Source organism: Artemia franciscana, chromosome 8, assembly GCF_032884065.1.
Source record: "Artemia franciscana chromosome 8, ASM3288406v1, whole genome shotgun sequence".
In the NCBI taxonomy this organism is placed as follows: domain Eukaryota; kingdom Metazoa; phylum Arthropoda; class Branchiopoda; order Anostraca; family Artemiidae; genus Artemia; species Artemia franciscana.
The window spans coordinates 33,223,984-33,251,936 of record NC_088870.1 but is presented as its reverse complement, the minus strand read 5'-3'; the positions used below and the strand labels follow the sequence as shown (position 1 = coordinate 33,251,936).

The 27,953-nt window shown below is 35.7% G+C and overlaps 1 protein-coding gene across 3 annotated transcripts in view; it reads left to right on the top strand.

The window, feature by feature from the left end:
• The window catches only part of LOC136030320 (terminal nucleotidyltransferase 5C-like), a 73,072-nt gene that overhangs the window by 23,561 nt on the left and 21,558 nt on the right, over window positions 1-27,953 (top strand). The window contains exon 1 of one of the 3 annotated variants that reach the window (XM_065709220.1): window positions 8,186-8,300. The exons of 1 other annotated variant lie outside the window; for it this stretch is intronic. Coding sequence is in view for 1 of the 2 variants with exons in the window: in XM_065709218.1 (XP_065565290.1) it covers window positions 25,890-25,892 (3 nt within the window). In the remaining variant the exon portion in view is untranslated. Of the gene's footprint in view, window positions 1-8,185; window positions 8,301-25,743; window positions 25,893-27,953 lie in introns of those variants that run through there. One more of the 3 variants, XM_065709218.1, reaches the window with a different exon arrangement.

Here is a 27,953-nt window from a genome sequence, read left to right as displayed (position 1 = left end):
AAATTCAAGTTCAAATAGATGGCATTAATATAGGTTGTAGCCCTGTGCTAGAACGAAGACTTGGGTTTATTATTTTGACTTTAACTTTGAGGAGGTTCGGAATCATCTTTTAGCAAAATTGTGTAAAGTTCATATATATATATATATAAAATAGTACCAATCTTCCAGGTAGTTGCTATCTTGATAGGTATCAGGATGTTAGTTTAAGGGTAATTTCCTGTAATTATTAGGTATGAAACTGGAGTTTAAAATTGGATGGATGGATTAACTTTAGGAAAACACTTTGCGACTTATTGGAAGATATCTTAGGCAGAAAAGTTACAAAATCACCTAAAAACATTAGCGAAACTGCTTTCAGCTTGGTTGAAGAGAGAAGGTTTTTTTTAAGAAGTTTCTGAGCGATAGACCTTATAAGAGTAAGAAGTATGTAAGAAAAGTAGGGAAGGTATTAAAGTGTGAATTATGAAGATGTAAAATGGTGGATGTGAATAGAATTGCTCAGAATCAGACAGCCAGACAGCATAATAGTAAAGTATTAAATTGATAAGTTAAGAAACTGAGAAAAAGTAGTCAGTCCGGACTTCATTAGTCCGGAGATAAATTTTGTCTTAAAGAACACAGCACAGGTTATGGGGGACAGTGGCGGATCCAGGGGGCCGGGTGGCCCCCTCCCCCAAGATTTTCTATGGCGCCCCCATTCTTTGTTTTTTTTTCTGTTTCCACTCCTTTTTATATTAAATTTGGCCAATTACTGGCATCCCTGTCATATTGCCCCCCTCCCCCTTAAGATTTTTTTACTGGAGCCCTTGTCACATTGGGTGCCCCAAAATTTTGCTCTAGATCCGCCCGTGTGGAGGGATAGGGTATCAGATGGGAAGGTAAAACTCTCAGACCTAGAAAGTGTCCAAAGGAAACTGGAACTTCAAGGGAGGGAGTAAACAGAGAACTTTTTGTACAGATTCGGGATGAAGGAGGAGCTTAGGCAGCAGTGATGCCCTCAGGCGCTTTGGTCCTGCAATTAATTGTTTGTAGTGATATTATGGATTCGCTGAAGAAATAAATATGCTATAAATAACGATGCAAATATTCCAATTAAATGTACAGTATCTGGACTTTAATTGACATTAGTGAGTGTGCAATCTTCTAATAAAACTAAGATATTGAAAAGCTTTGATTTCGTTAGGGCCTCTAAGGTCTGGGCACCTTAGGTTGTTTTATCCCAGAAAAATCCTATCTGGGCGCGTCTCCATATTCCATAAAATGTATATGTGGTTATCCTTAGCTTTGAGAAGGTTCGTTTTTCTCATTCTTAAGGTCATAAGCATTTGTGTTGAAAAAGCTCTTGGTCCAATTATCTATTTCCTGTCTAAGTAATTGCTTTATATAAATCTCCCTAGCTCTTGTTTCGTTATTTCCTTTTCAAAATTGGATGACCATGGATTTCCTTCTCTGAATTAATTGGTTTCTTAGGTTTTTCTCGATTAAATGTAACATTTTTAATCTTTGCATTCTAGTTCAGATTTTCGAAGTCTCTATTATTTAAAATAATTTGTTTCTAAAAATTCAAATCAATGTAATTAGTCTTTACCTTTTTAATTAAAAAGCCGGTACTTTTTTGTTAAACGAAACGCACCAAATAAATGAAGTTAGGTTAATCCTAATGAAATATGCAAGAACATGATGATAATATAATACTTTAGAAACAAATCATGGAAACTAAAACAAAGAATTGTAGAAGGCCGAGCAGAGCAACTCATATTAAATACCTAACTTTATCCAACCTAAGCCCTAACCAGCTCCATATATTAAATATTTAATAAAAACTATGCATACATTATAGTTTTCTCACTTTAAATAAGCAAATCATAAGGGATCCAGGAAGGGAAATCGGTTTCTGTGAGATCTTGCACAGCATAATTCTTGAGTGAGTTCATTTAACAGACAAGTATCCAAAAGCCGTTACAAGTAGAAATAACCTATCTAAAACGAGTTGGAAATGCTTCCGATGTTGACTTGCGAAATATTTTTAAACGTCTGAAACATATTTCTTGTGCTTCGTATGGCCATAGGCGAGTTGCCTACTTTATTCACTGGTGATGTGATGAACACGGTCCTGAATCAATCCAAAGAATTTCTTTAGGCAGTAAGAAAAAAAAATCGCGTATGAGGACCAATAATCCATCGGCCAAGGCCCTCGCTTAACCATGCTCAGTATAAAAAAGGAACAAAAATAAATCGACGTCCACGTAACGAAATAAAAAGACAAATTTCAAAAGGGAAAAGTATTTACAAAGTGTATAAGAGATAGTCAGGGTAACCCTTTCGTGTGTTTTTAGTATACTCGATTAATCTTAAGAAAAGGGAGAGTAATGCATGGGTTTTTGGATATTTTATTTAGTTATTCAATTTTGTTTAGTTATGCGCCATTCCCTTTGCAATTTCTTCATGAGATTGCTAATGTTTTTTCTTCTCCTTTTTATATATCTTAGGCTGTGGTTGAATTTCATCCACCGAACATTGAAATAATCATGAGCCTTGTAGCAATGAGTCGTTATCTTTATTCATTGAATAGGTAATTCCGGCAAGTAAACCAGTAATTTTGACTATCAATATTTCCGAATGCACTCTTTTGGCGAATTTTCAATGAACAGAAAATATAATATTCCTTTCTGCTTGAATCGTCGTTTAACTCGTTTGCTGGAATAAAGTACTTTTGTTAGTTTATAAGCTAAAACAACTTGAAATACTAGATTAGACTAGTCGTCAAAGGGTATTGTGCATAACTAGGAACAGGTTTTTATGGCACTTGGTATTGAAATTTAATAACTTATTAAATCTTGCTACTTTAGGCACTTCCAGGTAAGCTAGGACGATGAAATTTGGCAGGCGTATCAGGGACCAGATCAGATTAAATTGGAAATAGTTGTTTTCTCGATTGACCATCTGGGGGGGAGTGGGGGGGCCGGTTAACTAGGAAAAAATAGAAATAATGAAGTTTTTTAACTTGCGAACGGTTGATCAGATCTTAATGAAATTTGATGTTTGGAAGGATATCGTGTCTCAGAGCTATTATTTTAAATCCTGACCGGATCTTGTGACATTGGGGGGAGTTGGGAGGGGGAAACCTAAAATCTTGGAAAACACTTAGAGTGAAGGGATCGGGATGAAACTTGGTGGGAAAAATAAGCACAAGTCCTAGATACATGATTGACCTAATCGGAACGGATCCGCTCTCTTTGGGGTAGTTGGGGGGGGGGGGTAATTCTGAAAAAGTAAAAAAATGAGGTATTTTTAACTTACGAACGGGTGATCGGATCTCAATGAAATTTGATATTTAAAAGGATATCGTGTCTCAAAGCTCTTATTTTAAATCCCGACCGGATCTGGTGACATTGGGGGGAGTTTGGGAGGTACCTAAAATCATGGAAAACGCTTAGATTGGAGGGATCGGGATGAAACTTGGTGGGAAAAATAAGCAGAAGTCTTAGATACGTGATTGACATAATTGGAACGGATCCACTCTATTAGGGGGGGGGGGTTTAATTCTGAAAAATTAGAAAAAATGACGTATTTTTAACTTACGAAGGAGTGATCGGATCTTCATAAAACTTCATATTTAGAAGTACCTCGTAACTCATATCTCCTATTTTGAATCTCAACCGGATCCAGCGTCATTGGGGGGGAGTTGGGGGACCGGAAATCTTAGAAAATACTTAAAGAGGGGAGATCAGGATGAAACTGGATGGGAAGAATAAAAACCTGTCTAAGATACGTGACTGACATAACCGGACCAGATCTGCTCTCTTCGGTGGAGTTGGGGGGGGGGTAATTTGGAAAAATGAGGTATTTGTAACTTACGAACGGGTCACCAGATCTTAATGAAATTTGATATTTAGAAGGATCTTGTGCTGTAAAGCTCTAATCTTGAATACCGACCAGATCCTGTGACATTGGGGGGAGTTGGAGGGGGAAACTGGAATTCTTGGAAAACGTGAAAATTGGGGTATTTTTATCTTACGAATAGGTGATCTGATCTTAATGAAACTTGATATTTATAGAAGGATCTTATGTTTCAGATGCTCTATTTTCGACTCGAATTGGATCCGGGGACATAGAGGGTTGGAGGAGGGAAACAGAAATCTTGGAAAACGCTTAGGGTGGAGAGATCGGGATGAAACTTGATGGGAAGAATAAGCACAAGTTCTAGATACGTGATTGACATAATTGGAACAGATCCGTTCTTTTTGGAGGAGCTGGGGGGTGTTAATTTGGAAAAATTAGAAAAATTGAGGTATTTTTAACTTAAGAATGGATGACCGGATCTTAATGAAATTTGATGTTTAGAAGGAATTCATGTCTCAGGGCTCTCATTTTAAATCTCGACCAGATCTGTTGGCATTGGGGGGAGTCCGAGTGGGAAATCTTGGAAAATGCTTGGAGTGAAGGAATTGGGATGAAGCTTGGTGGATAGAATAAGCAAATGTCCTTGACACGTGATTGACGTAACCGTACTGGATCGCTCTCTTTGGGGGAGGGGTTCAGTGATTTGGCGAGTTTGGTGCTTCTGGACGTGCTAGGACGATGAAAATTGGTAAGCGTGTCAGGGAGCTGCACAAATTGACTTGATAAAGTCGTTTTCCCAAATTCGACCATCTGGGGGGCTAAAGGGAGAGGAAAAATTAGAAAAAATGAGTTATTTATAACTTACGAGTGGGTGATCGGATCTTAATGAATTTTGATATTTAGAACATCGTGACTCAGAGCTTTATTTTAAATCCTGACCGGCATTAAGCCTCTAATTTTCCTTTTAAATCAATCTATTGATTCTTAGAATTTTAGAGCTCATACCATATGAGCCCTTTGCTCTTAGCTCTTCTTCCCTTGTCACAAGTGCCTTATGAGCCCTTAGCTCTTGTTTCTCATTAAAAGGACACCTATACAGATTTAATGAAAAATAGTCGAAGGTACTGTTGGGTGATATTCAATATCGATGTTGTTAAAAACGATTGTTAAAAACAATCGTTGATGCTGAAAGCGATTTTTGAAAAGTTTTACCTCTTGTCTAGAAAGTATGAGATATAGTGCAGAGTTGCCAAAACTTTTTGTGACCAAAGTGTCAAAATGATTTAAAACGCGGACAATTTAAGCGCCCCACCAGAAAACTGGTGGGTCTAAAAATTTGACCCATAGTGCGATTATGCGATTCTAAAAGCCCTTGACTTCATTATGTGTATTGGAAATATTAGGACATATTTCCAAATTTGTTTTCTAAAAAACGCAACTCTAGCCCGAATCAGTGCGCTCAACCGTGTGGTTTTTGAGAATCCACATAGTGTTACTCATTATTGTGTAATTGCACCACGAATGTGATACAATTTTAGATAAATTTCGACAAAAGAAATTTTTTCCACTATATATATATATACATATATATATATATATATATATATATATATATATATATATATATATATATATATATATATATATATATATATATATATATATATATATATATATTTGAAATCTGTTAAACCATTGACGTTTACCCTAGAAAGTCGCATGCAAATATAATAGATTTTGTACTTTTTAGCAATTACTTTTGACCAAAAAGAGTGAGAAAACATCATAGTGTGCATAACTTTATGAAAAAGTTCGTCGAAGAAAAAAAATTCGGGAGCAATATCTGTGCAAATGCACTTCTTAATTTACAAATCTATTTATGAATACAATAAAAAAGGCAATCTGAATTGAAAGATAGTTGTGTTACTTCAGGGAACACAACCATCTTTCAATTCAGGTTGAGTTTTGGCTGCTCATATTTCTACCTTAAGTGCTGTGGGACAAGCTTTTGCGTCTATTCTAAATATATATTTGGTGTGTACAATTCCGTTACTCTCTTGACTGAAAAAAAAAATCATAAAAAAATTCGAAGGAAGCTGATTTGGCAAACCTAGCCTTAGTCAACCATTTTTGGGTATGCAAACAATGATTAGTAGTCTAACTGCACACTGTGTGCTCAGTTTATAAGGCATTTAAATTTATTGCAATCAGGTGGCTTGGTGAAGATAATATATAGCCTAGGTTCTTGGTGTCCCTAGAACCTCTTTTCTGTCCTTTCTTTCTTCCTGAGCTGGAAAAAGTCGAGCAGGCCTACAGTGTTAACTTAAGGTCAGCATTGAGGAGAGGAGATGTTGACATTGAGGAGAGGCTTGTAAAGGAGCCAAAGACGATTTAATTTTACTTCTAAGCTTGAAATGTACTAATGCTTTACCCTTATAAAATCGATTATTTTGTTAATCCTCTTTGCTAGCTCGATAGGGAGGATTCGACACCTGCGTAGCATTATTAGTAAAGACGATGAGTGCAGTGAAGATGTTAGAAGTAGAATAGCCAAGGCCCAAGGTGTTTTTCACAGTTGAAAAGCTTGGAAGAATAAGAAAATGAGTCTGTGAACCAAGGTTAGAATATTGGAATCTTCCGTGATGACAGTGGTCAAGTGTGGTTCTGAAGCGTGGGTCCTCTGAAAACAGAGGCTTTGCTAGATATTGAAACATCTTTTCCAGGAAGTAGCCTACGGATTGTTTTGGGTACCCGACTGACTGACCGTATCTCAAACAGTAAACTGTATGAAAAATATGGTTCAATCCCGTATTCTAGGGCTATAATGAGAGAAAGGCTGAGATGGCTCTTTCTGCGGATGAAGGATGACAGATTGCCAAAGATTGTCCTTGTCGGCCAACCGTCTAGGACAGAACGAAGAGCAGGTTATCCCCCAATGGATCGGGAGGATTTCGCAAGGAAAAATTCGAAGGAAATAGGAACTTCTTAGGAGGGTGTAAGGAGGGAGGCTTTGAATAGATTGGAATGGAGGAATGGTGTGAGTAGCTGTGTTGGCCTCAGACGGCTTAGTGGTGCAGTGAGTTGTTAGTAGGAGTATAATATTCAAAGGGGTTATTTCTTCATATTTTTGGGCCAGGTACAAATCGTCCCAACAAAGGTTTCAGTTGCTCCAAGAAGTGCTGTGTTCCGTCTTAAAAAAAATAGTAATTGTTGTAAAAAGTATGTTAAAAAATACATGCTGAAAGATAAAGTTACACCTGCTTTACATAAATGTTTCCCAAGGTCGTCGGCAGTGCCCCTTAAACTGTTCTTAAGATAAACTGCTCTCAAAATGAAAGTATTGTGTTAACATAATGGAAAGTTTAACTAATTTAAGTATTTTTCTTATTTCAGTACCCAAGAAACCTCTTCTATTGAAATCTTTGCCATCTATGCGATTATCTGTTAGTAATAATTTTCCACATCAATATTATATATATATATTGATTAAGGTTTTAAAAATTAATGCAAACTATCAATTTAAAGTATAAAAGCTAAAAAAAATATATATATTTATTTATCCAGCCACTTCTCTACTGTTTTGGTTGGTGAATATGTGGTAGAACTTCTCGGTAGGCAGTTATAATAGCGGGGGGGGGGGGCTAATGTCACATCTATTTCTTTTATTCCAATCGTTTTTGTACATTCTCTACACATTTCTCTCTCGGATCAGTTTGCATTTTCATTTATACATGTAAAAACATCGTCAAGAATCCTGTTTGCTTTTCATCGTGCTATTTTTCATCTGATTGAATTATCACATAACTATACGCGAAGGAGAGGAACAACTTATAAATATATATGAAAAATATTTTGGGACGATTTTTACTTCAGGAGGAAATTCCAGAGAAAGATGTTCACTATGTGAGATCTGTCTCGTTGTGTAAATTTATATTTTTTCGGAGTTAATATTATTTTGTCAGTCATGGCTTTTTATCAACTTGCGCGAGCATGTTGCTGCTTGTGTAATCAAATGATGTGTTAGAAATTTTGATCTCAAATTATATTCAGGGTACCGTCTTCGTTATGGATATCGGCGATTTTTTACCAGAAGTTTAGATTTGTGGAAAGGTCAATCTTAAAACAAGTCTGTTCTCTTTGTCAAAGTTAGCAATCTATGGTGGTAATATTTCTTTCCTAGAAGAAAATGATCTTGGCATGAATGTCTTTTTATTAAATTGACCCAGCATGCCACCACTTGTGGAATTTAGAAGCTGTTGGGAAAGAGGTTGTTATGGCAATTCTATTTGTTGGCTTCCCACGTCACTATACAGCTTGCGCAAATGACTATCTCCTCTTCTATTCATCCCGGTGATTGTTCTGGTTAATTCAGTTCCTTGCTCAAGCTGAGAAAGGTTGGATTATTTTGCCATTTTTTATGAATTTAAAATTGAATTGCTATTGACTCAATTTTTAAGGTTTGTTGATTTCTTTTTTTTTATCTTTGATGTGTATTTTTCAGGATTTGTCTAAAGCCAATTTGTATATTGTCGAATGAAAGAAGGGGTACCGTGTCTGTATATTGGGATGGAGTTGGGAATTCAATGAAATTTTGGAAATCATGGCTTAAATTGTGCAGAAGACTGTGCCTGTAATAATAGAAGTTCATGAAGTAGTATAGTCTTAAGCAAACCCTTGGTAAAATTCTAGTTTAGCTACTTTTTGATATATTGGCAAGGGGTTAGGTTAGAAAAATGAAACTTTCAGCAATGAATCCAGAGACAAAAAAAATTACTCTGGGAAGGTATTGCTAAGCTTCCGTGCTAACCCTCTTCTAATTTCTAAGTCTTAGAAATTTGCCTACTTGACAGGTCTACCTATTGAAATTTAGACAAAACAACATTTCATCTTAATTTTCAGTTACCAGTTTCCTTTTCTCTTGTTTTAGTCCTGAAAATGCAATTCCTGTTATTTGAGTAGAATTTTCAGCCATATCAATGGGTTTTTTCTAAATTTAGAAAATGCATCTGCAGATCTTTGAAACCTCACAAATTGAGATCGAGCAAAGTTATTAAGCTGAAAACAATTTGTTGTACTTCATTTAAACCGAAGATGTCATTTTGCATGTCACTTTCATAACATAAAGATTTTTAAAGGTCATCAAAGGTCACTGTCCTCTAGAGGGAGAAGGAGTGGATGTAGGTACTTTAAAATACCTCCCTGGGGTATAATTTAGTCTGTATATCCATCCCTGAAAGTTTCATTTTCCTAACCAAACCCTTTTCCAAGATAGCAAATTAGTAGCTAAACTAGAATTTTACCAAACCTTTTTTTAAATGATATTGAAAAAGCGTGGCGAAAATGAGCTCACTGTCAAGTACACTGTGGTTCTGTATGTACTTCAAAAACGGATACAGCAACAGAAAATGTTGCATTTCAAACGCACATCTTAAAAGTTTCATTCGATATCCGAGGGGCTGGAGGAGGGCCGGATAGCAGAACAGCACCAGAGAGAGAGGCTGATTGCCCTTTAGTAGCTTTCAGCTTTTAAAAGGGACACAAGAACTTTCAATTTCCATTCAAATGGACCCTCTCCTAAATTTCTAAGGTTGTCCATTCCGTTTGAAATGGGACGAAGGAAGTTTTTTGCACTTTTCTGGCCTTTTTTTGGGCTGTATTATGAGGGGAAGCGTTTTTTTATGTTCCATTTGCATTAGGGTCCCTAGTCAGAAGTTTCATATGCTTCACGCCAATCAAAAAAATTCGGCCCTTTTTAGCCCCTTTTGTTCCCCTGGTTGAATGACTTACCGCTGTAAGCTTCAAATTGATCAGGGGGAAAAATTGGCTCATTTCCTGGCCCTTAATCTCCTCCCCTCATCACACCAAAAAGTTGATGATCTTTTTGACCAAGAAAATAATACTTGAAAGTTTCACCCCTTTGGACTCCTAAGATCAAGCATACCCCCTCCCCCTCTTTTTTCGCCCCTCATAAAATCTATCAAACTGTTCGTGATTAAGAACGTGCGTTAAGGAGCGGTCAGTAAGGAGCGACTTGACCAAATAGTAACCAAAACTCTATAAAATATAATTTGTATAACATTAATACGCCAAAGGTGTGCTGATTCCAATATATAAAATTCACTAAGTTTAATATTACCCATAAAAAACTACAAGCCTGAGAAAATTGGCCTGATTTTAGAAAAAGGAGGAACACCTCCAAAGAGTCAAATGATCATAATGAATACCACAGCATTAGAAACAACCTACCAGAAAACCCTACTGTAGTGGTTTCCACTTCTATCCAAAACATGTAGATAGAAAAAAAATGTAGTATTTTTACGAGAAAAAAAAATCACGGATTTGTGCCTATTTGTTGTTTTTGTTTCTTCTTTGGGTTTTCTTTGTTTCTTCTAGGGGGGGGGGTCGTATAAAACCAATGGTCTTGCAAGACCGAGAGAGACCTCGTTCGAACTGAAATCGAATGTGGTGCTGTCCTTTTTAAGTGACTAAAAAGGTTGGAGGGCAACTAACCCCCCTCCCACGTCCCTTTGCTCCCAAAGACATTCGATGAACATTTTGAGATTGCCGCTTCTTTCAGTATAGGTGAAAAGTCTAATAGCTGTGCCTTTGGGAATGACAAGACTCCACATAGTCCACATAGGTAAAGGGCTGTAATTATGCAATTTGACCGTTGTTCACGTATTTGTTATTGGGAAATATAAGGGTTTTTTGGGGGGGATTTATGCGGGGGGAAACTTTCTGTGGAAAGTAAAATTTTCGGGAAACATCATACGGGGTTGGGGAGGAAGGAGATATTCTTGCATGATTTAAAAAACTAAATATTAAAAAAAACATATTTTTTCAACTGAAAGTAAAGAGCAACATGAAAACTTAAAACGGATAGATTGTTCCGTATATGAGGGATTTTGCCCCTTCCTCAGCCTTCGGTTTTTGGCTTTTTTACAATTCTCAAAAAAACTACTCAAACACATGGGTTGCTGAATTTGGATAAGAAGTATTTTTAACGAACTTTAAGGCTTCAGCCTAGAGAGCGAGGGTGAAGGACTTCTTAGTGGCTAATGCGCACTTACACATAATTGCATATAGTTTTACGAAATAGTGAAGCAAATTACTTTAGTTAAATGAAGCCTTAAAATAAATATCACAAAACATGGCTCTGCAGTAAGAAGGGCGGTATCACCTCGCAACACCCTTATTCACGCTTAATCTAAATAAAGAAGATGAGGGATAAATTTATATCTCCCCTTCGTACCCCTTCCCATAGTTACGTGAAGGTTTATGGAGATTTAGCAATCTGAGCATTCAAATGCGCTCTTTTAGGTATCTGGCACTCCCCCCTGCACCCCCCTTCTTAATAGCGATGTACAGTTATACTCTTGTCTGCGCTCTTTTTATTTATTTTAATTTCTTTTTGGCTGCTCAAATTTCATGCTCAAAGAAACGTTTCAAAAGGGAAATTGTCAAAGGGAGGAATTTTCTGGGGGGATGTTATCGAATGCCTATATTTCCTGCCTATTAAACGTCCTTTGTTTAATGAAATCCTACATAGCTACGCGTATTTGACTCAGATTTGTCGAGATGATTTGCCAAATAATTCATCAAAACTACCTCTGTATTTTCATTCTTCCTTTTTTTTGTTATGTAACTAAATGTAACTGCTAACTATTATATAGCAACTTAAAGATTTCTTTCCTAACTGGGTGTATTTTTACTATAGAAGCTATAGCTTTCGACCTTTTTTCTGTGCTGATCGATAGTTTTAGCTTAGTAAAGTTAGCCTAGTACGGCTATTCGAGTTGCGAAACAGGTCATCCAGTATGTAGGATATTCCGTCACATGCTTTCCCAATTTTTTTTTTCAATTGGAAAAATTAAAAATTTCCTTCCCTAAAATTCCATTTTTTGCTCGCCTGAGTGATCTTCCTTGTGAATATCACAAGGAAGAGAATATCACAAGGAAGGCCTGAGTGATCTTGTCTTTGAGAAAAATTGCTTTTCAAGAAATTTTAAATAACAATCTCCAAACTTGTTATCCCTTTTTTTCAAGTTGTTACGAGAGGAAAATCTGTCAACGAAAGCAAAGATATTCTTGCTAGCTAACTAGAGTCTGATAACAGTATTGACTCCTTTTAAGATAGAACCTGTCATTTTTGTTATTGAATTCGCATTTGCGATCTTTCATGGCCCTGGTAAAGTCACAAATAGAGGAAGTATTTGTACAGAAACATGTCTTTTATAAAAGTTGACGTCTTTTCCTTTTTCATTTCAAATTGACCTTACACTTCGATTTTAACTAAGGTAAAGCTTAATCAGAACGCACGCAAAAAACAAAAAATAAAGTAACAGGGTGTTCGATCAATTGAAACGGAAAGCAAACAAGATTAGCTATTATTGCAAACCATTTTTTTTAAAGAATAATTCCTGATTTTGGCCAATGTTTTGAAAACCTTGAAAATAAAGTTAATTTTTGATTTGATATGTGACAATATCACTTGTATGATTTTGGTATTGGAACGCGGAAGGGTTGTGGAACTGCCAGCCCAGTTAAGGTCGTTTAGATAGAATACATACAAGCATTGTCAATTTTGGGTGCGGTCACTCAAAGTTGATTGTACTTAGAAAGGCTGCAACTGGATTTTCTTGAAATAATCTTGAGTGGGCGGTGAAATTACTTAGATCGCTTTAAACTGTATCAATGTACCAAGATCCTGGTGCAATGTCTTTTCCGAGGTCTGATTTAAAGTGGTGCTACTATCATTGAGATTTGTTATGACAAAATTGAGGTCATAAAAGTGAACCAATTGCAGGACAACCACTTTCAAGGAAGTCTCCCGGATTTGAATTACTGTAATTGAATCCTTTCTTACGGTTATAATGTTCTATTACAAGTAAACGGTCATAAGTAGGCACATGTACATGATTTTATGGTAGATTTTCACTGATAAATATTAATGAAAGACAATTATCACCTGAAACCTTTGTTTAGTACAAAAAAGGCTCTAAATCATACACACCCAAAACAGTGGTTTTCAGCAACCCGTGAAAAGTCCGAGGGGGTGCCTCATTTCAGAAATCAAGAGCACCAGGTGGAGCGTGCCAATGTGGAGAATGTGTGCCTAGTGTAGTAGAACTGTGTGGCACGCGTGGTGTTCCGAGATGTACACTGGGTAATGGAAAGTGGGCGCCCCCTCGGAAAGGTCGGGCTATCAACCTTTTGAATAAGGCTATAAGGAAGGGGCTCCCATATAGAACTTGACAGGTAGAAAATGCGGACCTTGTAGACCTCCTAACCAGTTTTCTAATTATTGAAAATTCCTTGTTTCATAATCATGCCAACTGCAAGACTATTTCCGAGTGAAAACTATGACGGCTATACTAAAGCTGAAGAAGATAAACTGAACACTGTCGCATGGATTTGGTTGAGTGTAGTTTATACAGAATTTAATGTATTCAGAGCTTGAATCTGTGGGCATCTATCGACAAATGATTCGATGCGAATTTAGCTCATTAATGCACTGAAAAATATTGAACCTGAACCAAGCTAGAAAATGGTTACTTTAAAAATTGCACAGCATTTATTTGGTTCACTTTAATTATTAAAGCTTCCAATTCAAGAAACTTATTTTCTTAGAGCTGTTTCATGGATTGAACCCATTTAGCAAGTGAATGACACTTACATTGCAAATGTTCTTGTTCCAAATTGGTATCTTTGATGCTCGACGTATAGTTACAAATTTCGTGCTTCCATTCAAACGTTTATAGGTCTTTCTGTTTACCTTTTGTTATTTGGCAGCGCTTCATTCGTGTTATAAAACTGACAAGCAACTAATTACAAAAACAAATCTATCGTTGGATCATAAATGGATAATATAAGTGTGAGTGTTTTTGATGAGAAAGGCTCCAGACCGTTTTCTTTTCACCTGTCGAAGTCACATCCATGGTGTTCTCCCCTCATTTGGGGACAAGCGGAGAGTTTTTATGGAGGAACCGCAATAAAGTCCCTTTAAAGGACATTTTCCTTTGTGACATTTTAGACCTTATATTTTACTCGAAGTGCTGCTCAGTGGACTATAATAAAGTATAACCTCTTTCGATGTGAGAGCTTTTTCCACACGACAAAAAAATGTTTGCGTTCAATTTTTTGTCGTGTTTTGATGACAGTGAAAAGTTTTCGGATAGTTTCTCTGTCGAATGATGATGCACTCTTCTTTATCGATAGGTAAACATCGCTTTTTGGTAGAAATTCAAAAGATGGAGGGAAAATAGCCAATATTTCCTAGAGATATCACTACAGCCGGATTATATTACTTCATGTTATAGCTAAAGAAATGCTCCAAATATTTGCAAATGCTGGAATTATAGGCGTTTATTGCCACTAGATTGAAAAAAAAAGTAAATCAAGTAAACATCATAATTTTATGCACAAAAATGCTACGAGTTACATATTTGACTGAAATTCTCGGGTGATTTGACAGAAATTCTCGCAAAAACCGATGCTTTATTTGTATCCTTGTCGACTATGGTGTGCAGATAAATGAAAGCTGTCTATCTGATGAAATGGACAATGTCGAATCTAATGAGGATTATATATATAGGCTATAAACGAAAGAGACATACCTAAAGTCGTAACGAAGTTTTCACGGGATTAGGAAAGGCCGCATACACATCATTTTGTATATATAGATGGCATTGTTATCCACCAATAGAATTTTTTATTTGTACGAGCACGGTACGTAGTTGTCGTTTTCAACAATTGGTTTTACTGGATTTGGACTATAGACTTGATGTCGCTAGGACACTGAATGGAAAAAGATATGGCTAGGAGGCGCGTATCTTTTCCCCAATTCCTTAGTCACTCTTGAAAGTTTGATCAATATCTAATATTTACATTCACTAGGAGAACAGTCAATATTTTCGGAGTTTTCAGACCATTTATTCCAGGATAGTATGAGACGTCCAAAAAGGGCATTTTAGATTTTTCTTTTCGTGGAGGGGGGGGTCTTTGTGAAGCATTCCTTCAATTCTCCTGTTCGCTTTCTCCCATTCTCCTGTTCGCAATTATGCTCGAGAAAAGGTGAATCATTCAAAATTAGGGAACAAACAGCTTCACTTGGCCAATAGTTTTTCTTTTGTCTTTTTTCTCTAACGTTATTGTACTTTTTTATGGTCCTGGTTCCTCTAAAAAATAGACGGTTATTTTGTCCTAGGATAGTCTGTTTCAGTGGTAGATAGTAGCATAGCTATGGGGTCTAGATGGAACTAAGTCCACCTATTAAGAGTTCAATATCACGTAAGAAAGCTCTAGCTCAAAAGTAAACTTATTTTAATGTGCCAGGTTCAGCCATATTGAAGAATTATCCCATCTAACCCTCACAGTACCTTGTATGTTAGTGGTTATAGGGGTAGGCTGTAGCAGAGCTGCTTTGGGATGGTCTCATTTTAAATTCACCAATTTTAAAAGCGGCATGAAAACTTCTTCTACGTCGGTAATGTGGGGAAAGATTTCCCTTGTTAGTGGACTTGTGTAATATGCCATAAATGTTTTTATCTTTGCCTCTAAACCGCAGTCAGCTCATAGCTTCAGTGTTTTTATTACAAAATAAATTATTTGTTTGATACTGTTTGGTCATGGATAAGGTGTTGATATAAAAGTATTTAGTGGTTAAAGAATTTACGATAAATTCACGCATAAAATATCGTGACAGCAAGTATTCTTAGTTTCTTTTCTAGACATTATAAGGTAGGAAAGAAACTTTTGTATATATATATATATATATATATATATATATATATATATATATATATATATATATATATATATATATATATATATATATATATATACATATTACAGTGCTTGTGATATCATGGGTTCCCTGTGTTTTGTTTAGTTGTATTTTAGTACATTTTAAAGGCAGGGGGATCTTCATATCACATTATATCATGTCCAATTAATTTGGGTGAACAATTGCATTTCGGTCACTACTTTCTTTGCTATTTAATCAAATTCATGTAGCAAGCCAAAGAAAAAAAATGGAAAGGATTTACTTACCTGGCAGTACTATAGCCTTGCACGGTGCCCACCTCCAGCGTCTTTAGCAAACTAAACAACTTTTATTTTAACTATGCTTGAAAATTAGTTTAGAGACTAATATGGACTATGGAACAGATCTGAAATTTCTATAGGTCTTTTGCGAAAAAATAAATTTTGACGTTTGGACGTTCTGGGGCACCGAAATCCCTTTAGGGGATTCTTTTGCGCCGAGCGAACATTGAATAAAGATCTTACCCCTGTGATAGCGCATAGGGTGTTGGAAACTGTCGATGTTTCTGTTGCCGGCTTTTTCAAGGAGGTTGGTAAAATTATTAAACAAAATGAAAATTGAAAAAAATTGTTTTCGGAATCAGTGGTGAAATGTTTCAAAAAAGATGAAACTGCTTAAATTCCTTTTCGTTTTTGAACCCTTTTACATTCGGTAAATCTATTTGTATATTGCGAAGGGTATTTCCAATTTGTTTCGGGTGGGGAGGTTGTTTTTTCGAGGTGTGTTTTACAAAAAATGCATTAAAAAGTTTTATACCCATTTTTGTCGTTTTTACGATTCCGAAAAAGGGGAGGGGGGCTCAAACCTAGTAACCCCTTTCATCCTGAATACGGGATTGTATATATATATACATATATATCTACCGAATCATCATTTGTAATAATTGCAATTTCGTTTTTGGGCCCTCCTACTGACATTATATAACTGGTTGCTTTCAAATATGTAAGCTATCTAACAAAAAAAAACTAATTTGAAATTTTCAGACTTTTTTCTAGTTGGAATTAAACATTAAAATTATTGCTCAGGCACCGTAAATGTTTTTGCAGTTAACGTAATAACTTTAGCGATTCTTAACTGAACTCAAAATTTTTCAACTTTTTTTCATGTCTTAAAAAAACATTGCACATAGCCTACTTATAAGAAAATAAATTCGGTAATAACGTTTTTCTAAGAACGATTTCTAATAAGCTTCAAGCTTTGGTTTTCTTTTCTAAGGTTTTTGAATTGTTGTAACCCCCTGTTAAAATATATTCAAATAGATTTGCAATTACAAGCTTTTTGCTCTTTATGCAATTTAATGTCTTTTCATACTTGGCTATTCGAAGATATTGTATGATTACCACAAATCCAATAATTAACTACGATTTCTACTAAGCTTCAAACTTACTTTTTTAAGGCTTTTGAATTGTTGTAATCCCTTGTCAAAATATAAATGCAAATGTTTTTGCGATTACCACTTTTTCTCTCTCTAAGCAATTTCATATAAACTTCTCCATACAAATGAAAATCTTCAATTTGTTCACATAAGTGTGAACTAAGTTGTTTGAACTAAGTGAGGTAGTCTTAAATTAGGATCTTCTTAAATATAAATCTTTATATATTAAGAGCTGTGTTGCAAGTCCTTTGGGATTCCATGAGTACATAAAAATCGGAGGACATAGCAACCGATAAATTTACTGTGAAAAGGAACTAATCATAGCTGCTGAAAAATGGGATTTACTGGTTCAATTTCCCGCTAATTTCGTCCTGCAATGTTCATATGCTAGCGAAGATCACGAATAAACGTCACATATGGATATATTTGTATACAATTAAATCAATAAAACAAGTTTTTTTATCGGAAAGTAAGGAGCGACATTAAAACTTAAAACGAACAGAAATTACTTCGTATGTGAAAGGGGCTGCTTCCTAATCAACGCCCCGCTCTTTACGCTAAAGTTTTTTACTGTTTTAAAAAGCAGAGTTAAGAGAAAGAGTCAAGCTTTAACGTAAAGAGTGGGGCGTTGATGAGGAAGCAGCCCCTTTCACATACGAAGTAATTTCTGTTCGTTTTAAGTTTTAATGTCGCTCCTTACTTTCCGTTAAAAAAAACTTGTTTTTTTTGTTTAATTTCTGAATGTTTTTGAATCAATGCATGTTTTGATTTTGGCTCTCCGCAGATGAATAATTAAAACGAAATTTGCATATTTATTTTTTTGGCTAAATGGCTTTCTCATAGTTTTGATCGAACGATTTTGAGAAAAAAAGGAGCGGGGGAGGAGGCCTAGTTGCCCTTCGGTTTTTTTGTTACTTAGAAAGGCAACTAGAACTTTTATTTTTTTACGAATGTTTTTATTAGTAAAAGATATACGTAACTTATAAATTAGCTTACGTAACAAACTTCTGTATTCTCATGTTTTTATTACGTATATGAGGGGATTCACCCCCTCATCAGTACCTCGCTCTTTACACTAAAGCTTAAATTTTGTCCCAATTTCTTAAGAATGACCCCTGAATCACAAAAGCCGTAGAATAAATAGTTGAAATTACTAAAAATACTCTAGCGTAAAGATCGAGGTATTAGGTAGAGGTGAGCCCATCATATGCGTAATAATTTCTGTTCGTTTTAAGTGGTTTTAATTCTGCTCCTTACTTTCAGTCGAAAAAACTTTTTCATATTTATTTTTTCATAGTTTTTTTTAATAATGCTAGAAAATCCTGCGCTCCCTTCATGGAAATTTTCTTCCCCCATGATAAATTCCTCCAAGGAAAGTTCCCCAAACATATCCCCCTCTTTTCACCCCCCCAAACCGAAAAATCCCCCTGAAAACGTCTGTACACTTCCAAATAACCATTAATATATGTAAGCACTGATCTAAGTTTGTAACTTGTAGCCCCTCCCACGGGGACTGTGAGGGAGTAAGTCGTCCCCAAAGACATACTTATAAGGTTTTTCGACTATGCTGAATAAAATGGCTATCTCAGAATTTTGATCCGGTGACTTTGGGAAAATAATTAGCATGGGAGGGGGCCTAGGTGCCCTCCACTTTTTTGGTCACTGAAAAAGGGCACTAGAACTATTTATTTCTGTTAGAATAAGCCCTCTCGCAAGATTCTAGGACCAGTGGGTCGATACGATAATCCTGGAGAAAAAAAAACAACAAAAAACAAACAAATAAACACGCATCCGTGATCTGCCTTCTGGCAAAAAATACAAAATTCCGCATTTTTGTAGATAGGAGCTTGAAACTTCTTCAACAGGGTTCTCTGATACGCTGGATCTTATGGTATGATTTTCGTTAAGATTCTATGACTTTTAGGGGGTGTTTTCCCCTATTTTCTAAAATAAGGCAAATTTTCGCAAGCTCGTAACTTTTGATTGGTAAGTCTAAACTTAATGAAACTTATATATTTAAAATCAGCATTGAAATGCGATTCTTTTGATGTAACTATTGTTATAAAAATTCAGTTTTTTAGAGTTTTGGTTACTATTGAGCCAGGTTGCTCCTTACTACGTTTCGTTACCACGAACTGTTTGATACTGCAAAAGTTATAAATTTACATATGTACACATTAGTGGATGGGAATTCTAATGACTCTTTTTTTATTGTGCTTTTGATTGGGCGAATGTCCCTCATTTAGAGACAAAAAATGTGAAGCATGGCTATTTAAGTGCAGAACACTAGGTTATCAGACCAACATTTTTAAAATTGGCCTTTCAGAATTTTATCATTCCAAAAAAGAAAAACAAATCAATTCGAATGATCTAGCTTTAGAGGAGGATTCGCCTTTAGGGGTTGGAAGTTGAATTTTTTCATCAGAGAAAAATTATATAACGTAAAATTCTAAAAAAAAAGTTCAAGTTCGAGCTCTAAATATTTAAAAAATCGCTCTGTTGACATTGAATTCAAATGTCTCTATTTGTTTTCAAGGTGAAGAACTGTAAACCTCGCTAAAAAGTTTATACTGTAACAGGTCGACAGGATATGCATTATCATGCAGTGCGGCCCTATTTTGGCTAAAACCAATGCTTGCCGCTCAAACTGGCAAAAAATAGACACGTTAAGTGCAATGCATGCAAAATGTCATTTTTCTTGCTATACGGTGGTGACGACTGTAAATTTTAAGAAAAGGGTTTATGAATATAATTTTTTAGGAGTTTCGTTCTCTTTTCCATAAATCAAAAGTTTCGCCACGTAATTGCTAATTACTGTTTTGATGGACCGGAATGAATTCGCTCTTTTCAAAACAGTGTTACATAGGAAATTTTCGTCATTTGATAGTTTCTTTGCCTTTTTTTTTTAAATTTGACAATTTTGGGTTGTGTGATTCGCTCTTTATTACTAGATTGCAGCCATTGCTGCAACCATGATTGAAATGAAAATTTAAATATTATCCTAAAAAAATAATGCGTATTCTTGTTTCCAAGTCACTGAAGAACAACTTCTCTACTAAATATGAAGAGTTCGAATCTCATATATTTTTCATTTATGTGTCTATATTTTTTTTATTACCATCAAAAATGGCTCTTGACTCATCCAAGCTCGATGCATAAGAATATGCTACTGTCCGTTGTGAGAAGCATTGAATCTAAAATAGGGGTATGGTGTCCAAATTTAAAAATTGTAGGCTTCCAGTCTGTTGTGATTTATTAAGAGTTAAACAAACATGCTCAAGGACAGGACTATAGCCGCGTAGTTTCTTTTGCGTCACAAAAATAAGTCTTGTTTAAAGAACTCCTCGAGCTTTTCGGCGTTAATTCGGTTAGCTGCATTTCCCTTCTTTCCAGAGAATTATTTCTACGGTTTCTTTTTTTGTTTATTTTTAAACGAGGAAGTTTCTTTAGTTCCGGGATGTGGAATACAGTAGTTTTTTTTTTTTTTTTTTTTTTTTTTTTTTTTTTTTTTTTTTTTTTTTTTTTTTTTTGTATCGTATAGTCGTAACATGATAATAACCTTATTTTTTATGTAATTGCTTGTAAATCAGATTTTCCAGGTAGAAGATCATATGCGTGAATATACAAAATAAATTTATATGATGCAGGTTCTCAGCAAAGGCTAGCCTATCTCCAATCATTAACTTTATTATTTTATCTGAAGTTTTGATGTAAACTTTAATGCTAAGTTTTTTCCATCCTTTCAACTGGACGCCATGTCTCTCGAAAATGGGTGTCTCTTAGTAGTTCTCTATTTCTGGGGATCGCTATACTTTCGAATGGACCCCTTTCATTTCTTTTGCCTTTTGAATATCTTTTTCTTTAGAAAATATACATGGCTTACATTACTTGTCAAGGATGTTAAATCGAGATTTTGTTTGGTCGAAGTATTGTTTGTGCTTCGTCATGTCCGCCATTTTGTGAGTAGTTTTTAGAAGCATCGTATTTTCAAGTTTTCTGTCGTTAAAACCAAGCTTTATATTTGCTCCAATATTCGGAACTAGAATTACTTTTTAGACGTTTTTATATCCTACTCTAGGTATATTGGTAAACAATCAAACCCAAAGGGCATAGTATCCCTTCAGAGGAAAAAAGTAAGAATTCTCAAAACCACCCAATCGTTTCAGAAGCCCACTGGGCCAAGTGCGAGGTGGATACTTGACATCTTTCAAAATCAAGACTAAGTTTTAATCTGTATGAGTGGATGACATTTGATTTCATACCCCTCCAACGCCCCATCTACTTATGTTATGCCTATTTCGGCAAAAACATTGGGTTATTACTTAGGGAATAGTCCTTAACGATTAAATCCTAGGCCTAACTATTGTAAACCCTGAAGATCATAGTAAGACAGTCTTATATCAAAGCTCACTAAGTACATATTTGTGTTGCGGAGCAACACTACTGCTTTCGTAGTTTTTTTTTTTGTTTTTTTTCACCGTGATCAGCGACCTGTAGCTCCGAAGTGGTAAGAGTTAAAAATTTGAGATTTTTCTGAGGGAAGGGAAACGTGAAACAGAGTAAAAAAGTTCCAGAGAAGTTCCTAAAATTTCTAACAGTTTTCCATAAAAAAAATAAACCGTTTTTTTTTTCTTAGAAACTGTGCGTTCGATGTTTGGCGTCAAGTTAAGACGACCCTAGCTTCGGAAATAAACTTGTTAGAAATACAGTTATGCTGAACTCATGTAGAACTTTCATTTGTCTCTTCGAGAACCGGAGCACAAAATTCCGTAGCTCTTACAGATTTCCCGGAAATAATTCCGGAAAAGTCCATCTCGTTCCGATTTTTTTTGGAATTTTCTCAAATTTTTGATTTTGATGTTTCTTATATTTTTATCGAGTAGTGCTATGAAAAGTATGCAAGAAGAAGTGAAGTGTTCTATATACCAAGTTGCTTCGTTCTCTAAGAAATAATTTCCGAAGTTTCGACGTTCTAGAGGTAACTTCTGTTCTGGACCAGCTAGAATTTTTTTCCAACGCGGTTCGACAGGTCTCGATCTCCTAACAACTGGAGCTTACAATAGTTTCTCCGAAATAAAATTCCTTCTTTGGGTTTTTCTATTTGGAAGTTTTGTCATGCCCTCGGGGCAATTTAAATTTTTTGGTGAATTTGGTTTGTTTTATATTTTCCTAGTTTAGACCATCAAAAGTTAAGCAGAAAACTATAAGACGTTATATCCGTATCTCTTTCAGATTTCCCGGAAATAATTCCCGAAATGTGCGTCTCGAAACATAATACTTCGAATTGGCGTCAAGTTAAGACGGCCCTAGTTTCGGAAGTAAACGTTTTAGAGATAAAATAATTATGTTGAAAATTATGTTGAAAAATTGCTGAAATTTTGTTTCCATTCTCCATATATTAATATAAAAAATAGACAAAATGTTGTTTTAATTTTTACAGGAAATAGAACTTCAGTGTTTCTTTGCACGGTACAAAAATCAAAACCTCAGAAAGCTTAATTAACTATAAATAAAAAATATAGGGAAAACCGCTGTTATTTCATAGTCATGCTTATTTGCAAACCGCGACGGATGCACCACGTTTAGAGATTTTTCTGACGAGAAATTGTTTGTGTTGACCGATAGGCATGAGCGATTTTGCTGCATCGGCTGTACCTCCAGCAAAAGTGGTGACTCATCTCGGTGAATTGAGAGTCAATGTTCACTTCACTATAAGTTGTTACATAATAATTTGTTTGTTGAAATATACGTTTTATCCAGCAACTTTCGCCAAAGGGGAAAAACTGCTGACTTATGCCCTATTCTTACAAAACTTTGAGATGGTGACATGAGCATTTTTTAAAGGTCTTTCAATTGTTTTTACTATTACATCTAAGTAAATGCTTGTAATTTTACAACAATAATCGAGCCCATAATTAGAAAGAGCTGATTTTTTGAAATGAGGAGAATATTAAAGAACATTTCCAAAGGAGTGACGGGAAGTTTGTAGTTAAAATATAATTTTCAGATCGTTTTTGAGGGGGATTCTTTGGACGAATCTTCACCCTGTAGGAACATATCGAGGTGGACATCCTTTTTGAGGGGGATTAAACACGGACTCTCCCCCACCTATATCATGGTGGCTGGCGTTAACCCCCCCGGGAAATATCTCTCCCCTGAGGAAAATAACCCCCCCCCCCAGAAAACACCCCCTCCCCATGGAAAGTAAGATTTTCCAATTTTGTGATGGTTTTATTTGAGTTTTTTCGTTGGGGGAAGAATGTTAGTACTTGTGTATTACGCCACTCACTCAAGTTTACGCTGTGTAAAACTCGAGAACAAATCGGTGTCTTGGTTAGTTTCTTTTAGCTTAGCGTGAGAAAAGACAAAGACAAGTGACAGAATAGATAGGAAATCTGCAATTTGCAGATTTCTGCAATTGCATGGAAAATCTGCAATTTGCATGGAAATTGCACATGAGGGGGGGGGGCAGTAAATTATTTAGACAGTTTGAAGTCAGAAAACAATTCTTACTTTTATAATATGCAAAATAATTGTACCTAACACAGTTTGCATGCAGACCCGCTGTACTTTACCACCACCCCCCTAGTGTGCAAATATAGGCTATATCCCAACTTTGTTTCTAAAGTAACGAAGAAACTGGTTAGTTCTCGAGTTTTAAACAGCGTTAACTTGAGTGAGTGGCGTATAATACACAAGAACCGAAATTTTTAATGGAGAGAGAGCTGGATTGCCCAGTATTGTTTAAAAACGGTCAGAAATTAAATTAGAAAAAGAAAAGTTTTGTCAACTGAGAGCAAGGAACAACTTCAAAACTTAAAATGAACAGAAATTATTGCTTATATGAAAGGAGTTTCACCCTCCACTAGACCTTGTTCTTTACGCTAAGGTTCTGACTTTTTATCCACTAAATATTTAGTTTCGTTCCAAGGTAACATCCGGTACCGTTACCTTTTGTCAGGTAACGTCCTTAGAAATGCTAATTCTAGAAGCCCATCCATTTCTGGTTGACACTCCTCCTCCATGGGGCAAATAAAAATGCGTGAAGTGGGCTTGTTTACAGATAACCTTACCTATAGAGCGAAGCGTATTAGTCTATGAGCCCCGCGGGCAGCGGGGTTAGGCCTGAATTCCATATTTATTTAATAAACTTCGTTTGAGTTTTTTATTTTTTTAGTTTTATCACTCTTTGTTGAATAAATATAAAATACAGAACTCGCCCCGCTGCCCGCGGGGCTCATGGACTAATACGCTTCGCTCTGTAGGTAATGTTACCTGTAAGCAAGCCCACTTTACGCATTTTTAGTCTCGTTGGAGGGGGATTTTAGAAAGCTAAAAAATGGATGCGCTTCTCTAATAATGACGAAGAAACAATATGCAATCATCAGAATTTTGCTATATGCAGTAATACTCACTTTAGAGCCCTTGGAACGAAACTAAACATTTACATTTTGTCCTAATTCTTTAAGAACGATTCCTGAAAAACGATGGCCGTTTAATTAAAATAATAAGCTTTGATTTAAAATTTTATAAAAAACTTTAGCGTAAAGAGTGAGGTCTTGAGAAGGAGGCAACCCCTTTAACAATTTCCGTTCGTTTTATGTTTTGATGTTGCTCCTTACTTTTAGTTGAAAAACCTGTTTTTTTTCTTTTATTTATTTACTTACCGATAGTATTTGTATGGAAAACATACGGAGCAAGTTTTTTAAATAAAAGTAAAGAGCCTCATTAAACCAAAAATGAGCTGAAATTAAGTCAAATAATCTTCAAATAAAAAAACTATTGATTCTAATTGAAAAAAAGAACAAAAAGATATAGAAAAAATTTTTTATATGAAAAACATTCAATAATTTCTTTTCAAAAAGATTAAAAAAGATTCAATTTTTTTAGATAAGTGCAAATTATGTCCTACACCTTTTTTTCTCGTTTTGAGTTTTCTAGGTTATCTGCTCTACATTGTCTGTATGAGTTTGACTGTGTTGTAATTTCTGCTCGTTTTTGGCTTCATTTATCTATTAACGGTGATTTGTGGTAGTTTTACACGTGGAAAATATGAAAACAAACTCGTAGAATTTAAAAGCGCGTTCTTCCGTAAAAACCTAAACGATAAAATTGTGTTGGCTCCCAAAGCCACCTATCCTTTCCAAGGAAAAGCTAAACTTTCTTAAACTTTTTGACACCATATGTTTTTAGCTTAATTTTGATTCCTCGTTTTTCCCTTTCCTTGGCACTTATCAACAAAACTAAAACAACAACACAAAACTAAATATAAAATTCTCAAATTGGGAAATCTTATTTGCCACAGGGGGGGGGGGTAAGCGCGTACAACCCTATATAACATTCCATATTAACATGACTTTTCAAATATTCTAGATTGTATGCGCTTTAAGTTGTAAAAAAGCATACATTTTTGTATTCAATCAATTTCGTTGAATTAATGTGCTCGTAAAACAATGGGCGAATAGTTTTTTAGCACAAAAATCCATAATGTAGGTTGGTGTTGTGGAAGTTTTCAGACTAGTGTTTCATTGTTTAGAATGTTGTATTCTAGTGTAGTTATGTGGAACATAAGGGACCCTGTGTTGTTTTCGTGCCAAGGAAAGTCTCGGTTCTGAAAAAGTTCCTGGACAAATATGTTCAGGTTTAAGACATTCATTTGCTTGTGAAAAAATGATTCAGAATTTCGTTCCGAAGTCAGTGCTGTCAGTTGTGCTCACATAGTAACATGTGGTTTATTATGGGGAAATAGGGATATATGTGCAAAGAGTTCTATAAGTTCAACGTGTCTTATACTGGTGTCCTCTAAGGAAGCGTGTCTTATTCTTAAAATCATGTGTTTGAAAATAAATGGTAATAGGCTAAGGTTTTTTGCTGTTTTTTTTTTTTTTTTTTTTTTTAACCCCAATATAATAATTTTAAAAGAAACTAATTATGGTCTTTTGAGGGACATGATTTTAGCGTACATAGAACAAATACCGTATCCCTATTTCAACAACAAAGATGGTATTTTCTAACTTATCATCCCTCCTTCCCAAAAAAGTATATGCACGTACCTGCTTAGAGGCCTCCAATTCATTTCTGTTGCTAGGTTAATTGTATATATTTGCTTAAATTGAGGAATTAGTCGACCCTTTCGTTTTGCCAACGCCTCTTTTTGCATACCCCTGCAAATATTTGCCCGAATCCCTTAGTGCCCAATATCAAGTTTAGTTATACCGATTGGGGTGATCTATTGATAAATTGATGCGGACTTGTAGATAAGAGGGTTGATGTTCTGTCACAAGTTTGAAAGGGATTTTCATTTTTGTTTCACTTTCTTTAATGTTATGATTTTGAGGGTGAAGGACAATTTCAGTAACTTACATTGTTATAAACTAAATTAAATTGCCTCGTTTATTGCTTGAAAACGTCACATTTGATAAAAAAAAACAAGAAAACGAAAATTATTTTTAGGTTGTCTTACCGTTTAGAATCTTGTTTCTTGTGTAATAATCTGTATTTTAGAAAATTAAATGTCAACGTCGTGAATTTTCGAAATAGCTAAATAAGTGAAATTAAGCAACAACTAAGTAAAGGTTTAAAAAAAAAACAAGCAAAACAACAGGTTATGCTTGTTTTTCTTTATTTTATTTTTTTTTGCATTGGCAATCACCGACATTTGTGATTGACGTCATAAATTCCCTAACGTTTTAATATTCAACTAGTATAGTATTTTATTTATTTTTTCTCCAAGGTTTGAAGCAATTTTTGTGATTACAAAATAATTTGGAGCTTAAACAATATTCATTTATTGGCCTACAGAGGATAACCCTACAGTATCCTGTAGAGGATACAGTTTGAAGTAATTTTTGTGATTACAAAATAATTTGGATCTTAAACAATATTCATTTATTGGCCTACAGAGGATAACCCCTATGGCTCGTTATTCCATTCCCAGAGATATGTGCAGGGAGTTTTCTGAAGATAGGGGTATTCTTAAAACAGAAAAACAGATGAATTATCCGGGATTGTGAAGTGTATAAAGTCCTTAAAACCTCGGGATTTTAGCGAGGCTTGTCGTTTGGTAAACAAGTAAGACGGCACTTGAACCTTAAGGTCCAAACCGGCGGTGCTGATTTCCGTTTCAAGGCGCTTCAGCCAGGAAGTGCCATGGGGGTTGGGGGCCAACCATCCTGTGCTTTCACACACCCTTCCTGCTTACCTTCCCCAGATTTTTCCAGGTACCCATTTAGAGCTGGGTCGACTCTGGCTGAGCTTACAGAGTCACGCCACTGACCCCCGTCCCAAACTAATTAACTGGTCACAACTGGGATCCAACCCGTGTCCCTTGGACAAAGAATTCCCACGCCAGCGCTCCAACCACTCAGCCAGGATTTGGCTTGGCGTTTAATTGGTGCATATTCCTACGAATGTGCTAAGAATTTCATTTTAGTTATTTTCAAGTTTGTATATAAGGCTATTCAGTTATGAAGTTGAAAACCTTTTAGATTTGTTTCACTTGCAAAAACTGAATACCTTAAACGTCAGCCCAGTGTTATACCCTAGGTTACTTTCCATTTGCAGCAGTTGTGGACGTAAAAATGGATAAGATCTGGAAGGCACTCAGTTGCATAAACATGATTGAACACAGATTAATCAGGGAATTCTCCCTTACTCTTAGTAGGAAAATTGAAAAATATAACGTGCATTTTCTCGGACCTGCGTTCATATCGAAGGTTTGCTGTGGCTTTTAGACATCACTTACACCATGTGGCACATGCCAGGCGTGGCAAAAGTGTGTCAAGCATTGTGGGAACTATGTCGAGTTCAGTGGAAGTGTGACCCGTATGAATGAACTTTGCTGCATATGGTGCTCCAAGATATGCATCTGGTGTTGGAAAGGTGGCAACCCCTCAGTTCATACGCTTATAA